The 24,339-nt window shown below is 46.3% G+C and overlaps 2 protein-coding genes across 2 annotated transcripts in view; one reads left to right on the forward strand and one right to left on the reverse strand.

The window, feature by feature from the left end:
- Nucleotides 1-24,339, reverse strand: part of SYN2 (synapsin II) — a 250,442-nt gene that overhangs the window by 59,654 nt on the left and 166,449 nt on the right. The window contains exon 6 of the mRNA XM_068162676.1: nucleotides 971-1,033. Coding sequence (XP_068018777.1) covers nucleotides 971-1,033 — 63 coding nt within the window. The remainder of the gene's footprint in view (nucleotides 1-970; nucleotides 1,034-24,339) is intronic.
- TIMP4 (TIMP metallopeptidase inhibitor 4) overlaps nucleotides 14,739-24,339 on the forward strand; it is a 39,623-nt gene continuing 30,022 nt past the window's right edge. Inside the window, exon 1 of the mRNA XM_068162675.1 lies at nucleotides 14,739-15,045. Coding sequence (XP_068018776.1) covers nucleotides 14,916-15,045 — 130 coding nt within the window. The 5' untranslated portion in view covers nucleotides 14,739-14,915. The remainder of the gene's footprint in view (nucleotides 15,046-24,339) is intronic.

Raw genomic sequence — 24,339 nt, forward strand, 5'->3', positions numbered from 1 at the left:
ATATGAGAGGTGAATATTAAAGCACAGCCCAAACAGTCTCATATTTCACGTGCACAATGCACAGAAACTGCAGTGTGAGCAGCTAATGGTTAACTCTGCTCTCAATTAAATTGGCTGCTGGATTTCCACTGACTTGCTAAGCATGAAATAAAGCACAACAGTCATGGGCAAACGAACATAACCCACAGCACAACGTGAATAATTACTGCATAAAAGACAATTAAATCAGCTTCCTCTTGCTATTACTAGTGACAGATATGCCCAGGGAGCTTTTGGAGGCTCAAACCAATAAATACAACTATTCTGTGCTGATTGATGTGTTTTAAAATTCGAAACACTTTAAAGCACTGAAGTGTTCCCCGGGAGAGAAAGTGGTTAATTTGCAGCGACTCGAAGTTTTCACTGAATGAAAGCAGGGTTTAAATCACAGCCCATTGTTGTGAGAGAAGTGATAGCAAAACAGCTGTACTCACCACTGAAATGCAATTACTTTGGAGAAAGAAAGCAGCAGTTATATAGTGGTATGGAACAATCACAGAGAACACATTAAGATAGGAAACGAGTAAGAGTTCGGTATCAAGCTGAAACTAATAAAGAACCAAGGACAAAACCTTCCTAGGTTCTCAGGTCCAAAAAGTTGGACTGTGCAAACAGCCCTTGACTCTTCAGTAGTTTCACTTCATTCAAGTCTATTAATACATCAGGTTCTGCTTTGAGAAGGCATCTCAGCACGTTCCAGAGAGCATCCTGTACAGGTCTGTGGCAGCAGTGTGAAAGGATAGGATGTGTTTTACCATTTCCCTCCAGAGAGATGCCTCCTTGAATAACACACAAGCAGAGATTTGCAAGGCTAGGGGGCTCAGATAGAATTTGGACAGTGGAAAGTTGCAATGCCCAGGAAAAGAAAGACCATGCATATTATTTCAGACAGACAGGCAGGCTCCTAACATGCAGTAAGTAGCATCTGCACCTTTCCCATGCCTGAGTGAGCATGTCCGATCTTCACGACGACAGGGAACGTTGGCATTGTTAGCTGGGGGGGGAAAGGAAAGGAAAGGACATGTTAGAGAGAGCAAGCAGCAGTGGAAGGATCCAGCTTCTGAAAAGGATAAGTATTAGTTAGGTACATTAATTAAGCACCACCATAGTGCAGCCCAAGCTGTTCTTACCGTGTGGTTATTCCAGCTGTGTAAGACTCTGTGCCCTGATGAGTTACCGAGGATGTTTCCTCAGTGCTATACAATTCCCAGTACCTATGACTGGCACAATTCTATTGCTTTTTGTATGTCTTTTGACCTCCCTTTTTAACTGAACTTCCTGGCTTAAGCTTTCACAGGATCACAGGTTGTCAGGGGTTGGAAGGGACCTCCAGAGATCATCCAGTCCAACCCCCTGCCAGAGTAAGACCATGGAATCTAGCACAGGTCACACAGGAACACATCCAGACAGGTCTTGAAAGTCTCCAGAGAAGGAGACTCCACAACCTCTCTGGGCAGCCTGTTCCAGTGCTCTGTGACCCTCATAGTAAAGAAGATCCTACTCATAGAATCACAGAATTGTCAGGGTTGGAAGGGACTTCAAGGATCAGCCAGTTCCAACCCCCTGCTGTGGGCAGGGACACCTCACACTACAGCAGGTTGCTCACAGCCACATCCAGCCTGGCTGCAAAAACCTCCAGGCATGAGGCTTCCACCACCTCCCTGGGCAATCTGTGCAAATCCCTCACCACCCTCATGGGGAAGAACTTCTTCCTAACATCCAATCTCAGTCTACCCATTTCTAGTTTTGATCCAATCCCCCCAGTCCCTGACACCCTCAAAAGTCCCTCCCCAGCTTTCTTGTAGTCCCCTTCAGATACTGGAAGGACACAAGAAGGTCTCCTCAGAGCCTTTTCTTCTCCAGACTGAATAGCCCATGTTCCTCCTCACGTTGAGGTGGAACCTCCTGTGCTGTAGTTTATATCCATTACTCCTTTGCTACTGTGTTCTCTAACCCATAAACTCACACTCTCCAAGGCTGTTATCAGTGATGATGTCAAATTCATCCCTACTTTCACCTCCCCTGCATCACCACTATTTATCAAGGCTGTGAATTTGCAAATTTGAAAGCAAGGATGTCAAATTCACCACAAAAAGTCTCTTTAAAGGCTGATCCTAGCTTCTGTTACAGAACATCCAACTTGTCGAGGGCAGGCTGGAATGTGTCCAGACAAGGGCAACAAAGCTGGGGAGGGGTCTGGAGCACGGCCCTGTGAGGAGAGGCTGAGGGAGCTGGGGTTGCTTAGCTTGGAGAAGAGGAGGCTCAGGGGAGATCTTATTGCTGTCTACAACTCCCTGAAGGGAGATTGGAGCCAGGTGGGGTTTGATCTCTTCTCCCAGACACCCAGTGACAGAACGAGAGGGCACAGTCTCAAACTGTGCCAGGGGACATTTAGGCTGGATGGTAGGAAGAAATGCTTCACAGAAAGAGAGATTGGCCATTGGAATGTGCTGCCCAGGGAGGTGGTGAGGTCACCATTCCTGGAGGTGTTTAGAAAAAGACTGGATGAGGCACTCAGTGCCATGGTTTAGTTGATTAGATGGTGTTGGGTGATAGGTTGGACTTGATGATCTCAAAGGTCTTTTCCAGCCTGGTTAATTCTGTGATTGTGTGATCTACACTTTCAACATACCGAAGTTTTCAAAGCCTGCTGAAACTACAGGGTCCTAGAGCTGTCAGCTACACCACACAGGCCATGGGGGTTCTTCACCCATTTCTGCCTCAACCCCAGAGCCAGGGCTAGCCTGCTTTTTTTCAGGAAGAAACCAGATTTGGTTTAAAAACTTGCAGTTATGAAAAATTTACCTCAAATGCAATTAGTTTATTCCATGTGTTAAGATATCAAATATTCATCTTCTGATAGGGCATCCTTGAGGTTTAAATCAAGGATTACCAATACAGATAAAGAAGCCTGCTCTGAAATCCAACCACTCAGTGCTTTACCTTACACATGTAGCAGCAGTTGCCACACTTCAGTGACTGTGAAAAGGAGACTTGTATTTTTGTTCAGGGATTTAGGGTACTTAGGCTGCCACAGTTGGAACTGATAACCAGGGAAACTTGGAAAGCCTTTTATTGGACTCACTTCAATCATTGTAAGTGTTGGTCATTAAATTAAAAATACATTTAATTGATTTTTTACAGATCTGTTTCAGTCTAACCATTTTAAGCATAGAAAGATCACAGAATCACAGAATGCTAGAGGTAGGAAGGGACCTCCAGAGATCACTGAATCCAAACCCCCCTGCCAAAGCAGCATCACCCAGGGTAGTCTGCACAGGAATGCATCCAGGTGGGGTTTGAAAGTCTCCAGAGAAGGAGACTCCACAACCTCTCTGGGCAGCCTGCTCCAGGGCTCCAGCACTCTCACTGTAAAGAAGTGTCTCCTCATCTTGAGCTGAAACCTTCTCTCTTCAAGTTTGTATCCATCGTTTCTAGTCTTATTACTGTGCACCACTGAGAAGAGCTTGGCCCCCTCCCCTTGACACCCAGCCCTCAGATATTATAGTATCACAGTATCATTCAGGGTTGGAAGGGACCACAAGGATCATCTAGTTCCAACCCACCTGCCATGGGGGGTTTGATAGACTATATTGATAGACATTGATCAGATTCCCTCTCAGCCTTCTCTTCTCCAGACTAAACAGCCCCAGGGCTCTCAGCCTCTCTTCACAGGGGAGTTGCTCAAGTCCCCTAAGAATCCTCATGGCTCTCCGGTGGACTCTCTCCAGCAGATCTCTGTCTCCCTTGAGCTGGGGAGCCCAGAACTGGACACAGTACTCCAGGTATGGTCTCAGCATGGCAGAGTAGAGGGGGAGAAGAACCTCCCTAGACCTGCTGGACACTTTTCTTGGTGTCCCAAGATACCGTTGGCCCTCTTAGCCACAAGAGAACATTGCTGTCCCATGCAGAACTTGCTCTCCATCAGGACTTCAAGGTCTTTCTCCATGAAGAAAGGCAACCCCTCCCCTGTACTGGTGCCTGTTGTTATTCCTCCCCAGGTGCAGGACCCTGCACTTGTCTTTATTGAACTTCATGAGGTTTGCCTTCACAGACTGGTTTCCAAATGGCAATAAAAGGATTATTGTTCAGATAGCAGAACCATTAGGGAGTAAAAATCACCTATATAGCAATTGAAACCTTCTCACTAAACTAAAGGAATGCAAAGCCCTTGGCAGTCAACCTTTATTCACATTTATTTATTGCTTCTATAGTTTAAAACTAGCCACTTGCTCTGTCCAGATTTTGGGGAGGAAGGGGAGCAAGTCATTGTCTGACTCAAGATCCATAAGGGCATCACCACATTTTTATGACTGGAGCATAAGCCACTGAACCAGGGTTTGTAATGGAAATGCTGGCAGACCTCTAACCAGAGCAATACAAATGGCATGCCTGTAATTAAGAGGACCACATATCTTCCCATGATTCCAAAGCTGTGGAATCCTCTGTGAGCCACAGGAACAAACACTAACTCAAAGAGAGAACAGAAAAAAGAAACTCTGCTTTCTTCCTTGGAGAAATGCACTGACATCATTAAAGGCAATAGAGTTCATTTTGCTCTGGAGCCTGCTATCAAGACTTCATGTGGTAACACCACATCCCAGCACAGACCAAGAGAAGAGGTGGGACCAGAGGAAAGAAGTTGCTGAGTACTGCATTTCAAACACCAGGCAGAAAAAAAACAGGTAGCACAAATGTTATCCCAGGGCATCTCCTGTTTGTGTCTGTCAATGTCATATCCAAGGCTGATGGAGCTGTAGTTATTTTAGTTTCTGAACAGCATTTCCCTTATTCCTGCTCTTTAATTTCCATACTTTTCCCTTTGTCCATGAGGACTTGACATGTGCCATCATGCAGTCACTGCTCTACCACACTATCTGGTTTCCAGTTCTGTGGGGTATTGTTCTGCCAAGCAATACTGAAGCCTGACATTTCTTACTGTAATGACAGGAAGCTTGATCTGAGTCCTCACCTCTTCCCAATCTGCTCTTTTATGTTCATTCCTGTCTGGGAACAGGCAGCCTCAATACATTTGGGTAAACATTATGCATAACACAGCTGTGATAGACTTACTGCTCCTTGAGGGTCCTTCTAATTTACATTATAGATGCCAGGTGGAGAGATACCTTCAAAGCAGATAGTACTGGGTCCTGCACTTGGGTCACAACAACCCCGTGAATGCTCCAGGCTGGGGAAATGTGGTTGGAAACTGCCTAGAAAAGAAGGACCTGGGGATGTCCTCGGGTGCCATGGCCACAGGTTTCTTGAACACTTCCAGGGATAGTGACTCCTGGGCTCCCTGGACAGCCTGTTCCAGTGTCTGACCAGTCTTGCAGCAAAAAATATGTTTCCTAATCTCCAACCCTAACCTCCCCTGGCACAATTTCAGGCCATTTCCTCTTGTGCTATCATCTGATACTAGAGAGAAGAGATCAACCCCCACCTCACTGCAACCTCCTTTCAAGGAGTTATAAAGTGCAGTGAGGTTTCCCCTCAGCCTCCCCTTAGCCTGGAGAGGAGGAGGTTCAGAGGAGACCCTATTGCTCTCTACAACTACCTGAAAGGAGGTTGTAGCCAGGTGGGGGTTGATCTCTTCTCCCAGGCAACCAGCACCAGAACAAGAGGACACAGTCTCAAGCTGCACCCAGAGAGGTTTAGGCTGGATGTTAGGAAGAAATTCTTCACAGAAAGAGTGATTGGCTGTTGGAAAGTGCTGCCCAGGGAGGTGGTGGAGTCACCATCACTGGAGGTGTTTAGGAAGAGACTGGATGGGGTGCTTGGTGCCATGGTTTAGTTGATTAGATGCTGTTGGATGATAGGTTGGACTTGATGATCTCAAAGGTCTCTTCCACCCTGGTTAATTCTGTTCTGTTCTATTCTATGTTCAGTGACTAAAATGCACACCTTGGAAACCTATCATTTATGGGCACTGAAAGAAAATTCCTTGATGCTAAGACTGCCCAGAGATTTCTCTATAAACACACCATGGTGAATCACTAAACCTACTTCCTTTTATTTTATCTAGCTCTGAAAGCCTTCACTAGGTTCAAATTTGAGCCTGAGATGCCGTTTGCTAACTTCTGATGATTGGAGGTATTTCCATTAATTTCTGATGAACATGCTTCAGAGAGCATGAATGTCATTTGTGCAAGTTATCTGATAAGAAGCAAAGCTGGCTTACAATTAGGAGCACTTCTAATTAGATGATCATGAAAATCTCAAAAAGCCAGTTAATTCCATGACAGAGAGGGTGACAGTATCATTGCTTAAGATTTCATAGAATCACAGAATTGTTTCAGAGGGAAAATACCTCTAAGGTTATCAAATCCAACCATCAACCCAACACCACCATGGCCATTAAACCATGTCCCCAGGTGTCATATCCACAGGTTTCTTGAACACCTCCAGGGATGGTGACTCTACCACCTCCCTGGGCAGTCTCTTCCAATGCCTGACCACTCTATCAGTGAAGAAACTTTTCCTGATCTCCAACCTAAACTTCACCTGGCACAATTTCAGGCCAGGCCATTGAGGGAGAAGAGGCCAAGCCCCACCTGACTGCAACCTCCTTTCAGGGAGTTGTAGAGAGCAACGAGGTCTGTCTTCAGCTTCCTCTTCTCCAGACCAAACAACTCCAGTTCCCTCACTTCCTCCTCATAAGGCACATCAATCTAACCTGTCCAGACCCTGCTAGGAAGGGAGGAAGGGAGGAAGGGAGGAAGGGAGGAAGGGAGGAAGGGAGGGAGGGAGGGAGGGAGGAAGGGAGGAAGGGAGGAAGGGAGGAAGGGAGGAAGGGAGGAAGGAAGGAAGGAAGGAAGGAAGGAAGGAAGGAAGGAAGGAAGGAAGGAAGGAAGGAAGCAGAGAGAAAGAAAAGAAAGAAAGAGAGAGGAAAAAAGAAAAAGAGAGAAAGAAAGAGAGAAAGAGAAAAAGAAAGAGAAAGAGAGAAAGAGAGAAAGAGAAAGAAAGAAAGAAAGAGAGAGAGAGAAAGAGAAAGAAAGAAAGAAGAAAAAGAGAGAAAGAGAGAAAGAAAGAGAGAAAGAAAGAGAAAGAGAGAAAGAAAGAAAGAAAGAAAGAAAGAAAAGACGAAAGGAAGAAAGGAAAAAAGGAGGAAAGAAAGAGAGAGAGAGAAAGAAAAAGAAGACAGAAAAGACAGTTTTGGGAGTTGGCATTCATGCTGGCTTTAATGTTCTTATGGTTGACTAGAAAAGCCACAATAGGGAAAAAAATAGAGAGGAAAAAAAAGTAGGGACCAAAAAAAAACCCCAAGATGCTGCATAAACATAACTTACCTCAAGTTCAGTGTTTAAATATTTATCTTTCCAATAATCCCCAAGCAAAGTTCATTTAACCACTCTAGTCCCATGTAATTTATTTGTGGAATATGCATCAGGCTAGATCTAATTTTGCTCTGCTTGCTTTGGAGAAAGGAAATTAAAAGTGAAACAATGAAGGTGGCCTTTTATCCTTTTTTTTTTCTCCCTTTCCCAGAAACAGGCAGGAAGAGTCCTAAATCAATAAACAAGCAGAAGATGTACTTCCTCTGGTTGGTTTGGTTTCCAGAAAACACAATCTCATGATAAAGCCAATGCCCAGCTGGGCAGCAGCTTGAGGGGCAGCCCAGCAGATCACTCTCTTTGTTGAGTCATTGTGGCCAAGACGCCCAATGGTGTTCTGGGGACCATTAAGAACAGTGCAGCCAGCAGGTTGAGGGAGGCTCTCCTCCCACTTTGTTCTGCCTTGGTGAGGCCTCATCTGGAGTATTGTGACTAGTTCTGAGCTCTCCAGTACAAGAGAGACAGGGATTACTGCAGAGAGGCAAGTGGAGGCTGCAAAGATGCTGAGGGGTCTGGAGCATCTCTGTGAGGAGGAAAAGCTGATAGCCCTGGGGCTGTTGAGCCTAGAGAAGAGCAGCCCCAAAGGGGATCTGAACAATGCTCAGCAAGAGCTAAACGGTGGAGGGCAAGAGTATGGAGCTGGGTTCTTTTCAGTGGTGCCCACTGATCAGACAAAGGCAGTGAGTATAAATGGATACACAGGAGGCTTCACTTGAGCTTCTTTGCTGTGAGGGTTCTGTAGCACTGACACAGGCTGCCCAGTGTGAAGTCACAGAATCACAGAATCATAGAAACAATAAGGTTGGAAAAGACCTCAAAGATCATCAAGTCCAACCTGTCACCCAACACCTCATGACTAACTAAACCACGGCACCAAGTGCCACATCCAATCCCTTTTTGAACACCCCCAGGGACAGTGACTCCACCACCTCCCTGGGCAGCACATTCCAATAGCCAACAACTCTCTCTGTGAAGAACTTTCTCCTCACCTCCAGCCTAAAAGTCTTCTATGGAGCCTTTCAAAATCCACCTGGATGCATTCTTGTGCAACTTGATCTAGGCTAACCTGCATTAGCAGGGTGACTGGGCCTGATGATCTCTAGAAGTACCTTCCAACTCCTACCTATGGCACTTTAGTCTGGGTGCCTCCTGTTACTGCCACATAAGTTACACCTCCAGTGTCCCCAGTGTCCAGTCCAGGAGGAGGGCACAGGAAACAGCCCTATTTCATACCCATAAATCTTGCACCCTATAAATCCAGCTGCAAGATCATTTTCTTCCTTTTTCTTCCCTCTCTGCTTCCGTGGGAGGTGCTCCCTATTGGGTAATGCTGGGGGAGTATCTCAAAGCCTCTTAGGCCTGGCTAGGGCTAATGCCAGGAGGAGAAGGCAGGGGGCAGTCTCAGACCTGGCCAGCCTGAGACCAGCCTAGCAGTAGGCAGCGGGGGGGGGGGTGGGGGGGTGGAGAAAGAGCCCTGGGGGTTTTGGGTACACTCTCAGGTGGGGAGAAGGGAAGCTGGGGAGCCTTTGGGTGTGCTGGAAGGGACTCTGCATGCTTTGGGATTCTTTGCCACTCTGCTTTGTGTATTTCTGTGAAACACCAATAGCTTTTCCATTTAAACTTCCCATCACTTTGCAATCCACTTGTGTGAGTGTCATTCTTTTGCCCCTTTCAGGGGCAACAGATGATCTGTCTGGCCTTAAACCAGGACAATACCATTCCATGATTCTATGATTCATTAAGAAAGGCAGGAACACCCTTAGTAGAAACATGCTCAAAACAGCTGTTAGTGCCAACAAACACCAAGAACAACTGGGAGAGTTTGTGCCAGATTTTCCACTGCCTCATACCTCATACACAAAAAAAGTAGGTGCAAAATTCTGTCTGTATGGAGGAAGGTTTTATGCCCCCTTTGCACTATGGCAAGGCAAAGGAGAATCTGATGTACTTTGTATTATCTTTGCAGAAAGAATGGAATGGAATGGAATGGAATGGAATGGAATGGAATGGAATGGAATGGAATGGAATGGAATGGAATGGAATGGAATGGAATAGACCAAACCAGGTTGGAAGAGACCTTCAAGAGATTCAAGATATCTAAAAGCTCAAGTGGATAAAAAGAGCAGGGCTTTCATTTGATTTGTGTAAGCTAAGAGAGGCAAAATGCACCTTAACTGTGATTCCTTTGTTCAAAACAGAGGGTTAAAAAGGCTGATAAACTAAATAAATGCAATATGGATTTGCTACAGGGAAATGCTGAACCGCCTCAGCTCCCACTGAGATTAATGGATCTGATGCAAAACTGGATATTCTGGGCACCTAGTGCCTTTCACTGCCATTAACACCACCTTGTAAGACTGGATCTTAAGGAATGAATTATCTCACTGAAGTCTGTAACAGTTTTGACCTGATCTTAGTATACAAGGTGACGCTGTCAAGTGAATCTGAACTGAGAAATCAAGTTGAAATGCCTCTGTCCCCACAACTAGTGCTCAAAAACTGTGTAGACATTCAACTAGGACATGGTTTAAGAGCCCATGATGGTGCACTCAATGATCTTAGAGAGCTTTTCCAGCTGAAACAGTTCTATGAGTCTACTGGAACAGGTTGCCCAAGGAAGTTATGGATGCCCACTCCCTGGAGGTTGGGCAGGGCCTTGAGCAAACTGGTCTAGTGGGTGGTGCCCCTGCCTATGGCAAAGAGTTGGAACTAGATGATCTTTAAGGTCCCTTTCATCTCAAACCATTCTATGATTCTACACCTGACTTTCAGAGGGCTGAAGCACCTCTCCTATGGAGACACACTGAGAGAGTTGGGGCTGTTCAGTCTGGAGAAGAGAAAGCTCTGAGGAGACCTTCTTGTGGCCTTTCAGTGGCTGAAGGGGGCTACAAGAAAGCAGGAGAGGGACTTTTTAGGGTGCTGGGTAGTGATAGGACTGGGAGGAATGGATCCAAGCCAGAGGAGGGGAGATTTAGATTAGATGTCACCATGAGACACTGGAACAGATTGCCCAGGGAGGTGGTGGAAGCCTCACCCCTGAAGGCTTTCAAGGCCAGGCTGGATGTGGCTCTGAGCAACCTGATTTAGTGTGAGGCGGTGGTGGTGGGGGGGGATGGAACTGGCTGATCCTTGAGGTCCCTCCCAACCCTGACAATTCTATGATTCAATTAAAAAAGAATGGTTATCTAAACCAACACAGAAGTGATCTGATGGCACAAAAAGCTTCTGGTTTCAATACCTGTTCAGCATGAAAACACAAGTTGTCATAAACAAGAAAAACACTAAGTGAATACAGTGAATCAAAAAGGAGATCCCACAGATCTCCTGTAGAACTTGTGGAGAAGACAAGACCTTTGCAGAGACAAATTATATCTTGGTTCTGGCATGTGATTCATTGCCACCTTACAACACAACACCCAAACTGCTGTGACTATACAATCATAGACTCATCCAGCCTGGGAAAGACCTTTCAAATCATTGAGTCCAACCACAAGGGTCTCTGGGGGCTGTTAGAAGAGAAGGAAACCATGATGGCAATTAAGGACCAAAATGCTGTTTATAGCTGCTAATGTTTCACAGGAAGAATTAGCAAGGATCATGGCAACCCACAGCACAAAAAGTCCCTCCAGAATTAGAAGTCCTGCACATAATTAAGAATTCCCATTGAAGGAGGAGTGGAGCTGATCATCAATTTGTCTGTAGCTGTATTTCCTGCTTTGTTTTGATGCTGTACACACCAACAAATAGAGTGAATTACCCCCAAGCCTCTTTGTTTTCTTACATTCTACTAGAAAATGGAAATCAGTCATTCAGCACTAGACTGAGACAGAAGTGAGAACCTGCCAAGTGCTGCTTCTGCTGTGTCAATAGTGAGCTGAAGGAATCACAGATGATCCCTTGAGAAAGGAACTTTCCCTTTTCTCATTACCAAGCAATAGCTGTATCAGAATATAACCAGAGAGTGGGCACTACCTTGTCCTACTGCCCTTCATCCTTCACTAGTCTTATAATCATAGAATTGTCAGGGTTGGAAGGGACCTCAAGGATCATCTAGATCCATGCCCCCTGACATGGGCAGGGACACCTCACACTAGAGCAGGTTGCTCACAGCCACATCCAGCCTGGCTGCAAAACGTCCAGGGATGAGGCTTCCACTACCTCCATGAGCAACCTGTGCCAGTCTCTCACCAGCCTCATGGGGAAGAACTTCTTCCTAACATCCAATCTCAATCTACCCATTTCTAGTTTTGTTCCATTCCCCCCAGTCCTATCACTCCCTGACACCCTCCAGAGTCCCTCCTCAGCTTTCCTGTAGTCCCCTTCGTATACTGGAAGGACACAAGAAGGTCTCCTTGGAGCCTTCTCTTCCCCAGACTGAACAACCCCAACTCCCTCAGTCTGTCCTGATAGCAGAGCAGCTCCAGCCCTCTGCTCATCCTCGTGGCCCTTATCTGGACACCTTCCAGCACCTCTAGATCCTTCCTGTAATAGAGGCTCCAGCACTGGACACAGTGCTCCAGGTGGGGTCATACCAGAGTGGAGCAGAGGGAGAGAATCACCTCCCTGGCCCTGCTGGCTGTGCTTCTCTTGATGCAGCCAGCAGGTCTTGATGCACTATGTCAGAACTTTCCTGAAACCTTCTCCACAAACCAGGCTTCTACCCTAGGCCTCAATGCCCCCACCCCTGCCCATACCTCCCTTCCCAGGCCCCAATGGCACAGTGAAAATTAGCTCTGCCAAAGCCAAAGCCAGACCACAAACCTCCCCCTCAAGAGATAAGGTGTGGCTGGGAGCACACAGAAGGAGAAAAAGGGAAGAAACTGACTGTGCAGGCAGTTTATATATAAGATGAAGATGCAATACTATGGGATGGAATAAGATCATTTCTGGTGCCATCCCCCTTGGGACAGATGGACTGTCCAGTCCCCTGGGAGGAGCTCTCTATGGTTGGACAGACATTTCCTAACCTGTAACAACTTAAAAATGATACTCAAGTCTATATAAAGATACCAAGCTGCTTTGTGTACCCCTACCTCTCAGTCTCAACAAAACATGCTTTGGTGAATCTGGATTGAAATAGCTCAAATTATCATAGAATGGTTTGGGTTGAAAAGGACCTTAAAGATCACCTAGTTCCAACCCCCCTGCCATGGTCAGGAACACCTTCCACTAGACCAGGGTGCTCCAGGCCTCGTTCAACCTGGCCCTGAACACCTCCAGGGAGGAGACATCCACAACCTCTCTGGGCAATCTGCTCCAGCATCTCACCACCCTCACTGTAAAGAATTTCTCACTAACCTCCAGTTTAAATTTCCTCTCTTCCAGTTTAACGCCATTGCCCCATATCCTATCACTACAAGCCCTTGTCAAAAGTCCCTCCCCAGCCCTCCCTGTAGCCCCCTTCAAGTATGAGAAGGTTGCTATAAGGTCTTCCTGGAGCCTTCTCTCCTTCAGATGAAGTCACAGTCTCAAGTTGTGCCAGGGGAGGTTCAGGCTGGATATTAGGAAGAAGTTCTTCACAGAGAGAGTGAAAATTGGAATGGGCTGCCCAGGGAAATGGTGGGGTCAGCATCCCTGGAGGTGTTTAAGGAAAGACTGGATGAGGCACTTAGTGCCATGGTCTAGTTGATTAGTTAGGGTTGGGTGATTGGTTGGACTTGATGATCTTGGAGGTCTCTTCCAACCTGCTTGATTCTGTGATTCTGTAATAGCTCCAACTCTCACAATTCATTGTATTAATAGATTTAATTCCTAAGCTTGAAGTGGCAACACATGCCATCCTTTGAGCAGTCCTGTCCTGCACATCAATCTATAGATGTATTTGATTACTCTCTAATCAAACCTTTTGTTGCTTCCCCCCTGAAACAAGCTCTTTATAAAAGGAGGTGCATACATGTCACACACAGCCAGATTGCTAGAGCAACAAGAGGCCTGAAGGTTAAAAAGACTCCTGAACACTTGTATCTCATGAGGTTCAACAAGGCCAAGTGCATGGTCTTACACTTAGGCTGAGGCAATCCCAAGCACAAATCCAGGCTGGGCAAGGAGTGGCTGAAGAGCAGTCTGGAGGAGAAGGACTTGGGGGTGTCAGCTGGTGACAAGCTCCCCGTGAGCCAGCAATGGCTGCTGGCAGCCCAGCAGGCAGCTGTGTGCTAGGCTGCATCCAAAGCAGGGAGAGCAGCAGGACAGGGAGGGGATTCTGCCCTTCTGCTCTCCTGAGACCCCACCTGGAGTACTGCATCTGGTTCTGCTGCCCCCAGGCATAAGAGGGACATCAACCTGCTGGGAGGGTCCAGAGGAGGCCACAAAGCTGATCAGAGGGCTGGAGCACCTCCCCTATGGGGACAGGGGTTGTTCAGCCTGGAGAAGCCTCAAGGGGGACCACAGAGCAGCCTTCCAGTCCCTGAAGTACTACAAGAATGGTTTTTACAAGGGCTTGTTGTGATATGATGAGAGGGAATGGTTTTAAGTTGGAAGATTTAGACTGGACATTAGGAGGAACCTCTTTACAGTGAGGGTGGTGAGACACTGAACAGGTTGCCCAGGGAGGGCTATGAATGCTTCTTCCTGGAGGTGTTCAAGGCCAGGTTGGACCAGTCCTTGAGCAAGATGGGCTAGAGGGAGATGTCCTTGCCCATGGCAGAAGGCTAGAATCTAGATGATCTTTAAGGTGCCTTCCAACCCAAACCACTCTGTGATGTATGTCTGTTCACCATGTATGACACAAGCCAGCTCTGTACTGATCAAGACTTAGATTAATGCAGAGAAAGCACCATGCCTCCACTGGAATACTTTCCCCTGGCTATTTTAAATCAAATCTGTGCTGAACTGAATCAAAAACTCTGTCTTTTATCGCAGCTTTTCTGTTGGAGTCGTTGTTCCTTGGAACCACCAATTGTCCAAGGCTCACAAACACGGCATTGAAACGTTTCCTTTTGATGAATGAAGTTCTGTCCAGCCTGCAAACAGGGATGGTAGCTCAAGGAAATGCACAGAAGTGCAGGGGGGAAGATCAGGGACCACGAAGGAAAACGGGAGTTTAAAGGACAGCTTTGTTTACCCACCGAAAGAGAGGAGGCAGCAGGGCTGAAGGGGTTCAGTCTGAACCGGGAGGGATTTTACTACAAGAGGAGCAGAATCTTGCTTCTGCTAGAGATCATAAAATCAGCTACAGACCCTTGAAAAGCTGTTTTGGTAAAGGCTTCGGATTCTTAGTAGTGGTAGTGACTCAGAACGGCAGCACTGCAATGCTGGCGAAGGTAACCTCTCGCCTGCCACAATAACTTTCACCAATGATGTGCTCTTGCCTTCAGGGAAGGCGGAGTTAGGAGTTAGTGTCGGGGCCATAAATAAGAGGGTCCCATGTCAGGCAAATGAGAAGTCGTTACCGTACGCATCTGCTCGGAGCCAGCATTAGAGGGCTTTTGCCTAACCACCCCGGGCTGCTGCAAGCCGACGGCAGGCGGAACAAACCAGTCAACTCGGAGGACGTTTAAGCTCTTCAGCCGACGGCAAAGAAGCCCTTCTTTTCTGCTGGGCAGCATGAAGCCCGTGGTGAGCACGTCGCTGCTGTCCGTGCTGCTGCTGCTGGCCCCCCGCGCCCGGGAGCTGGCCGAGGCGTGCAGCTGTGCCCCGGCGCACCCCCAGCAACTCATCTGCGACGCGGCGCTGGGTGAGTGAGCGAGCGAGCGAGCGAGCCAGAGAGCCTCTGCCGGAGCACAGCCCCCCAGCCAGCACCCCTGCCCCGCGCCTGGCTGTGCGTGGCACCAGCTGGCTTGGGCTCTCCTCGGATCCTACAGCAAAATGACTGCAGAGATCCCTTTCAGAGAGTGGGCTATGGGGGGAAAAAATCGAATTAAATAACGGTGGTAGCTGCTTTGCTTTCCTTTGCTTTTCCAGGATATTTGGTGGCTGAAAATGTGCTGGAATTGCTATATCATTTATTGGCTTTTTGCCCGTTTTCTTCCTTCGGTTTTTTTTTTTTTTGGTTTAAACAGAAACAGCTTCTGTTAGGTCCTGACTTACTTCGAGTGAGCAGGGAAGGAAATTTGAACTTCCAAATGGCTACTGCTAAGAGTAACTAACAGAAGAGACCTTTAATGGTCCCTTCCAGCCCAAAGCTGGATTCTGTGAATATTCTATCTAAAAATGTTTGCTCTGCATGTTAATATTTTTTTAAATAGCACTTTGGGATGGGGGGAATCCTCCCCCCCCTCCCATAAAAGTCCCCACTGATAACATGTTGAACCACTCGATCTTTGTTCTGCTACATTACAATCTCCTGAATGAGTCTTGGAGTTTGGGGATAATTTAAAGAAGGAGGAAACTGCTAGGCCCTTGATTTTCTGCAGCAGCTCTGTCTAAATACAACTTTCCAGTCCTGAGGAAAATTGTGGTTTGTGACGTTCCATCAGCGCTGGTGGTTGTTAGAAAAAAAACCCCCACAACTGATAGAAAGAAGCTAAAGATCTCAAAACTAGCCTGCATAGGGATCAGAAAATGTGACATTTTGCAGTCTTTTGATTGCAGGAGCTCAAGCTAAGGCTGGTTAGCTTCCATCCAGTGTGAGCAGTAAATGTAGAACATGAGTTTCCAAAGTGTCACCAAATTAGCATCTCTATGGGGCAGGCAAGCCCTTCTGCATACTGATGAATTGCTTTTATACCCTGACAGAAAATCTTTGTAGCCACGACAAACCCTAAGCTCTGTTTGTGGCCATCAGTTAAATTGGTTTTTAATCTGCTCGTGTTAAGCAATCTTTTTCATGAAGTTACCTACACCAGGCATTATTACAAACTTGGGGTGGTTTAGGGTGCCAGAGAAGAGAGAGGTTGTGCCACCAGGAGCTGAACTATTTCTTTGTACATTTAACTGGCTGAAGCCTGCTGCATTCTGATAGAGGAGAAAGTGACAGTTCCTCAACAGGCTTAATGAAGAGATTAAATAAACAATTTCACAGTTTAGAAAGCTCAAACTACTCCTTGTGAGCCATCTTCCTTAGGGAAGCAGTTCTGGCCAGCCTTCTAGATCAGGATTTATTCCATTCTTAGATACATTTTGCAAATGCCACCTATATGCCACTTGTTCTATTTAAATACTGAAGACTGTAAGAATATGTTTGGAACCAATGCTCAGGCTCTGAATTCTGTAATTAATCCTCTTTAAGTGACCTCTAACTTTTGGCTAAGGAATGCTTATATCAAAGATGCCTTTGTTTAATATTTATCATTCAAAGTTAGCATTTCTGTATGTTATAAAATGATGACCTCTTCCCTGGAGGTGTTTAAGGCTGGGCTGGATGGGGCCTTGAGCAACCTGGTCTAAGTGGATGGTGTCCTTGCCCATGGCAGCAGGGTTGGAACTAGAAGAACTTTTTAAGGTCCCTTCTAACCCAACCCATGCTATATGATTGTAATACAATAGAGATGTAGATGCTCCTTCATCTAAAGATTTGTACAAGTATTTACCATGTGCATTAGCATATATGTAGACAGAAAACCCACTCTAAGCTTTTATAGAGTAATTCTTTGCTTTGGTCACAAAATCTTGCAAAATTACTGTAAAGAAGCAGGGGGAGACCAGTGGAGTTGACAGCCCTGTGTAAGAGAGAAGTCCACTAACCTGTTTGGCAAATGCAGGTCCCTGATGCCACAAGTCTTTCACTCTTTACCCATGTCCAGGTGAGAAGGCTGTGGGCTGGGGTGCCCTGGGTAAGGGGCAGCATATGGCTGGAGACCTGGACATGGCACTGTCCCCTGGAATGAGGGTTGTGCCTCCACAGCTGAGTGGAGACCTTTTGGCTTTCTACAACTACCTGGAAGGAGGTTGGAGCCAGGTCGGGGTTGGTCTCTTCTCCCAAGTAACAAGTGATAGGATGAGAGGAAATGGCCTGAAGTTGCACCAAGGGAGGTTTAGGTTGGATATTAGGAAAAAGTTATTCCCTGAAAGGGTTCTCAAACACTGGAACAGGCTCCCCAGAGAGGTGGCTGCATCCCCACCCCTGGAGGTGTTTTTCAAAGAGGCAGAGATGTGGCACTAAGGGACGTGGTTTAGCCCTAGACTTCGAGAATGTTAGTTAGAGAATGGTTGGACTCGATGATCTTTGGTCCTCTCCAACCAAAATGATTCTATAATTGTAAGCCCAAGCAGGTTTGAAGCCACACTTGTAGCTTAGGGCCACCTGGTTTTTAAGAGGGATTGTGAACCCCAGGTCATGCTAGTAAGCATCCCATACCTCAAACTTCTGTTAATATCACCACACTTAAAGATGTGGGGGGTCTTCACAAATTAAAGATTAAATGGAGGATTTTTACTTCAGCATCAATGTTTCCATACTTCCAACAATCTTTATAAACAAACAAAGGGACAGCTCTTTAGCTACCAAAACTTGGGGGGCTTGGAATGCTAATCCAGCTATTTCCTGAGAGCATTCAATATTCTTTCAGTTACTTGAAAGTTCTTCCATCTCTGTACTCACAAACACCTTCAAGGGTTGTCTTGCAGAATGCAACACATCTTATTAAAGCACCTCTGAGTAAGAAAAAACATTCCATTCCTCTAAGTGCCACAGGAAAACCTGAGGCAAAGCCCCAGCCTTGCTCACAGAGCTACCAACCATTCCTTGTACTTGTTACTCCTGCTGACTTTCCCTGTATCTCTGTAATGTTTTCATTTCCTTTAGGTTCACTGCTGAATTGGGTGGAGTGAAAAGGGAGGTGGAGGAGATTGAAGCAATAGGCATTACTTGAGCCACTAAATGAATCATAGGATTGTCTTGGTTGGAAAAGACCTGTAAGATTCATCAATGCCAATCATTAACCTAAGACCACCATAGCCATTAAGCCATGTCCCCAAATGCCATGGCCACAGGTTTCTTGAACACCTCCAAGGATGGTGACTCCACCACCTCCCTGGGCAGCCTGTTCCAATCCCTGACCACTCCTGCAGCAAAGAAATTTTTCCTAATCTCCAACCTAAACCTTCCCTGGCACAATTTCAGGCCATTTCCTCCTGTCACTTGATACTAAGGAGAAGAGATCACCCCCCACCTGGCTCCAAGCTCCTTTCAACGACTTGTGCAGAGTAATAATGTCTCCCCTCCTCACCCTCCCCTTCTCCAGACTGAACAGCCCCAGTTCCCTCAGCTGCTTCTCTTAAGACCTGTTCTCTATGAGGAGTGTTCAAAGCCACTCAGAAACCTTAGCATTTATATGATAACTAAGGAAAACAAAGAACAAAACCAAGCAGAGAAATTAAGGGTGGGCCAATCTCTTTTCACTTTCCTGTTGCTCACATGATGTGCTGTGACACTTTGTCTTTCACTGTAATGAGACTTTTGTGGCTTCACTCTCTTTCTGAATACCAACAGCGACTACACAACTTGAGGAACTTGATAGAAAGAACAGGCTTCCTGATAAGCCTTGAGAACAAGTTTCTGGTACTGCAAGGTGCTAGCTGAAATGAAAATGAGGAACAAGTGAAGAGTCCTGCAGATGTTTCATGGTTTCACATCATGAGAATAACAGTAATGATGAGGAGTGCCATGCGAGCCCTGCCATTTATCTGACCTTGTGTTTGTTCAGCTTAAAAGGGAGTGATTTTGTAAACACTGGAGCAGTTCTCATGAACTTCTGAGTAGTTTTTAATTTAACTTTTAAAGAGAGGCCATTCTTCATTGACCTGCCTCTCCTCTCCAGAGTCTCCTGCTCTGGAAAGATTCCAAACCCACCTGGACAGATCCTGTGCAACCTGCTGTGAGTGACCCTGCTTTGGGTCCTGATTGTCCCCTGCAAACCCCACCATTCTTTGATTCACTGGTAGGAAGTGCTCAGCACCGCAAAGGTACACAGCTTTGATAAAAATCTGGAGCTACATTCCTCTTGTGTTCTTCTAACTCATGCTGAGGCCCTCCTAACATGTGCTGGATGCCTTCGAACCTCAGCAAACACCTATCATCTTATGAGGACTCTCAGTGGAAATGGAGATGGGAGGTTTATTAAACAGTAATTCCATGTACTGCATTGCTAATTGTACAATCAGAGAATTTGTTCTGTTGAACTTTAAGATCATTGAGTCCAAACTTCAATCCAACACCACCATGGCCATTAAGCCACATCCCAAAGTGCCATGTCCATACATTGGCGACTCCACCACCTCCCTGGGCAGCCTGTTCCAATCCCTGACCACTCTTGCAGGAAAGACATTTCTCCTAATATCCAACCTAAACCTCCCCTGCCACAACTATCACTTAGTGGTGATCCCTGTTACCCCTGAAAGAGTCCAGGAAGCTTTCTCCTTACAGAAATGAAACATGATGAGGATGTGCTGTTTACTCTGCATTGGTTAGGCCACACCTTGAGTCCTGTGTCCAGTTCTGGGCCCCTCAGTTTAAGAAGGACATTGAAACACTTGAATGTGTCCAGAGAAGGGCAACAAGGCTGGGGAGAGGCCTGGAGCACAGCCCTGTGAGGAGAGGCTGAGGGAGCTGGGGTTGCATAGCCTGGAGAAGAGGAGGCTCAGGGGTGACCTCATTGCCCTCTACAACTACCTGAAAGGTGGTTGTAGCCAGGAAGGGGTTGGTCTCTTCTCCCAGGCAACCAGCACCAGAACAAGGGGACACAGTCTCAAGCTGTGCCAGGGGAGGTTTAGACTCGAGGTGAGGAGAAAGTTCTTCATCGAGCGAGTCGTTCGTCATTGGAATGTGCTGCCCAGGGAGGTGGTGGAGTCACCGTCCCTGGAGGCATTCAAGAGGAGATTGGACGTGGCATTTGGTGCCATGGTCTAGTCATGAGGTCTGTGCTGATAGGTTGGACTCGATGATCCTTGAGGTCTCTTCCAACCTTAGTGATACTGTGATACTGTGCACATTTCCAGTTATGTAGCCAGGCACCATAGTTTCAAGCCAATTGCATGGACATCAGGACAAGTATGCAAATATTTGGCATTTCTTAGCTATGTATGCAACACCAGGGCCCTGAAGTGAAAGTTAGATGTGTTCTTTCTGATTTAAACTTACTGCTGCTTGTTCTTAAACACCCATCAAAAAACTTTGTATTTTTACTGGATAATGGGCACCCTGCTCCAACAGCCTTGACTAACAGATCTAGAGTTCAAACTAAGAGATAAGAAAACTTCAGAGAAAATAATTTCAGCAAGTAGGTGACCATATGACTCAGACCATATCTGCAGTACTGTGTCCAGTTCTGGGCTGCCCACTGCAGGAGGGACAGGGATAGACTAGAGAGTGCCCAATGGAGGCTAGGATGATGATGAAGGGACTGGACCATCTGTCTGATGAGGAAAGGTTGAGAGACCTGGGGCTGCTTAGGCTGGAGAAGAGAAGGCTGAGAGGGGATCTTATTAATGCTTACAAATATCTGAAGGGTGGCTGTCAAGAAGAGGCCAGGCTCTTGTCAATGATGTCCTGTGATAGGACAAGGATCAATGGACACAAACTGAAACCCAGCAAGTTCCACCTCAATGTAAGGAAAAACTTTTTTCCTGTGAAGGTGCTGGAGCCCTGGAGCAGCCTGCACAGAGAGGTATTAATATTCAAGTCCACCCAGAGTGGTGGAGTCTCCTTCTCTGGAGACTTTCAAAACATTGCTGTGTGACCTTCCCTAAGTGATCCTGCTTTGGCAGTGGGGTTGGACTGGATGATGCCTGGAGGTCTCTTCCAACCCCTACCATTCTGTGGTATTATGACTCTATAGCTTTGGAGAAGAGTGGCACATCTTGACATATGATGGAAGCTTTACAGCTGGAGCTTGGCAGCATTTTCAGGCTGTTTAAAACCTCCTAAGATCAGGGAGATCAAGCTTTGTGCCAGATGATATATTAAACTTTAATCAGCCTAAAAAACAACAGTAAAAAATTTCATTTAACCACACCAGAATAGCATTTTGGAAGGCAGCTCCCCTGGGATAAAATTACAATATGCTGTTTCTTTATTATTGAATTTCCTATTAAAACTCTCATGGCTCAGTGTCCCCCAGCTTTGCCTCTCTGCAACAGACTACCCAGTTTTGTACTGGAACAGGATTAATTTGTATGTTATTGCAGGGGGGTGCAGCTTTGGCTGGTGGGAAAAAACCAGCACTGGGAAATGTTACAGAAATGTAGACAGTGCTTGTCCCAAGTCAGGGGAGAAAAGATGAACAGTGAAACTAAGGTAGATGTATTTTCCACACTATGTTATATGCACACAGCTCTGTCTCATGGAACCTACTTGCTGTGAGCAGAGTGATGATGGAGATAGTCATTACCCACATGAGCACTTTCAGGAGAATACATAGAATAGAATACATAGAATAAACCAGGTTGGAAGAGACCTTCAAGATCATCGTGTCAACCCATCAACCAATCCAACCCACCTAATCAACTAACCCATGGCACCAAGCACCCCATCAAGTCTCCTCCTGAACACCTCCAGTGATGGTGACTCCACCACCTCCCCAGGCAGCCCATTCCAATGGGCAATCACTCTCTCTGTATAGAACTTCTTCCTAACATCCAACCTTGAGGAGGGGGTTGACCCAACATGAAGCAGCTATGCAATTAATCCTCTTGTGTTTGGGATTCCAGTGCTCATATCAAATGAGAGAACCACACCACAGAACAAAAGACCATTAAAGATAGTGGTGTCTGTAGCCAGATGGGGGTTGGTCTCTTCTCCCAGGCAAGCAGCACCAGAACAAGAGGACACAGTCTCAAGCTGTGCCAGGAGAGGTTTAGGATAAGGTGAGGAGAAAGTTCTTCACAGAAAGAGTAATTGGCCATTGGAATGTGCTGCCCAGGGAGGTGGTGGAGTCACCATCACTGGAGGTGTTTAGGAAGAGACTGGATGGGGAGCTTGGTGCCATGGTTTAGTTGATTAGATAGTGTTGGATGATGGGTTGGACTTGGTGATCTCAAAGCTCTTTTCCAACCTGGTTAATTCTATTCTATTCTACTCTACTCTATTCTAATTCTATTCTATTCTATTCTATTCTATTCTATTCTATTCTATTCTATTCTATTCTATTCCGTTCCGTTCCGTTCCGTTCCATTCCATGCTAAGCCTTCTGTGAGAGCTTCTACCACCTCCCATAAAAGATCCTGACTCTTGAAGCTGTTGCTTGAGGGGATGGGCAATACAAACTCTGTGTAGAAGACTGTTGGCAGAACCTGGCAGAATCCCAGCTCATACTTTCAGACAACCCACTGACAGACATCTTATATCTTGGAGTGGCCTACAGTCTTTTAGACTTTTCCATAGCAGGGCAAGCACTTGGCATATGACCTTCATTTTTACTGATGCACAAAGTGGAGGTAGATCTTATTGCTTCAGTCAATGTCCTTCCCTCAGGGTAGAAATCAGTGACAATAATAAACAAACATATTCCTAGAGTAACTTGACACAATCATGAAGGTTTGGGTTGGAAGGAACCTTTAAAGGTTATCCAGTCCAACTCCCATGCAGCCATCAGGGACATCTGCAACCACAGCAGGTTGCTTAAGAGCCCCAAACCTGACCTGGAATGGTTCTGGGGATGGGTCTTCTAACACCTTTCTGGGCAGCCTGGGCCAGGATTTCACCACCCTCAGTGTAAGAAAATTTTCTCTTCTCTCTAGTCTAAAATTCCAGCTTTCAGTTCAACCCCATCACTCCTTGTTCCAAAGCAACAGGCCCTGCTTCAAACTCTGTCCCCATCTTTCTGCTGCCCCCTTTAAGTCCTGAAAGGCCACCAGAAAGTCTCCCTGGAGACTTGTCCAGGCTGAACAAGCCCAAATCTCTCAGCATGGCCTCACAGAAGAGGGCTTCCAGCCCTCCAATCATTGCTGTGACCTCTCACCCCACTCCAACAGGTCCACGTTTCTCCTGGGCTAAGGACTCCAGAGCTGGCGCCAGCCCTGCAGGTTGGGTCTCAGCAGCCAAATCCCCTCCCTCCACCTGCTGCCCATGCTGCTGGGGATCAGTTCAGGACATGGCTGGGTCTGGGCTGTGAGACTAGCCACTGACTAGAGAGGATTATGTAGCTACCATTGCTCAGGGATCCTACACAAACATGACAAGCTGGGTTTCTACTCCAAGGACTGGTAATTCAATTCTAGGAATACTGTCCTGGGCTTTTGATGTCTGTTTCTGTTTCAAACAACAGGAGAAGCACAACACCTGAGCATGTTCCTTGCAAGAATTACTATGAAGGTGGTGTGGTGAGGCTGTATTAGTGGCACTGGAAGAGCATGTTGACAGAAGAGTATTTTCAGAACCCTCATTATATTAACTAATGAATCATCTTACAAGCAGCTAGGAATTATACTAATCTGTTATTAAAGTTTGGTAGGTTTAATGCCAAGGTGCTGAAAACTAGACAGTTCTCAGCAAGCTCTCCCATGTTCTCAGCAAGAGGCTGAGAAGAGCTGAACACCAGCCCTGTGCTCAAGAGAGTCCCACAAGTGCTCAGAGAGCAATGTGGGCATGTTTGAATCATTAGCAGTCACACCCCTTCCCTGTGCCCACTTTTGGTTATATGACTAATGCATCAACAAAAATTATTGAGAAACAGGCATTTGATCCTTAGTCATAGAATCATTTCAGTTGGACAAGACCTCTAAGAACATCAAGTCCAACCATCAACCCAACACTGCCATGGCCATTAAACCACGTCTCAAAGTGTCATATCCACATTACTTTGACCAGCTCCAGGGATGGTGACTCCACCACCTCCCTGGGGCAGCCTCTTCCAATGCCTGACTGCTCTTGCAGCAAGGAAATTTTTCACAATATCCAACCTAAATCTCTCCTGGCACAACTTCAGGCCATTTTCTCTTGTCCTGTCCCTTGATGCTAGGAAAAAGAGACCTGACTACAACCTCCTTTCAGGGAGGGATAGAGAGCAAGAAGGTCTTTCTTCAGCCTCCTCTTCTCCAGACATTCACATTTCAACAGACTTGTGAATGATACAGAATCACACAATCACCAAGG

This window comes from Melanerpes formicivorus, unplaced genomic scaffold (genome assembly GCF_026170545.1).
Source record: "Melanerpes formicivorus ecotype bairdi unplaced genomic scaffold, bMelFor1.0.p_v2 SCAF_66, whole genome shotgun sequence".
In the NCBI taxonomy this organism is placed as follows: Eukaryota; Metazoa; Chordata; class Aves; order Piciformes; family Picidae; genus Melanerpes; species Melanerpes formicivorus.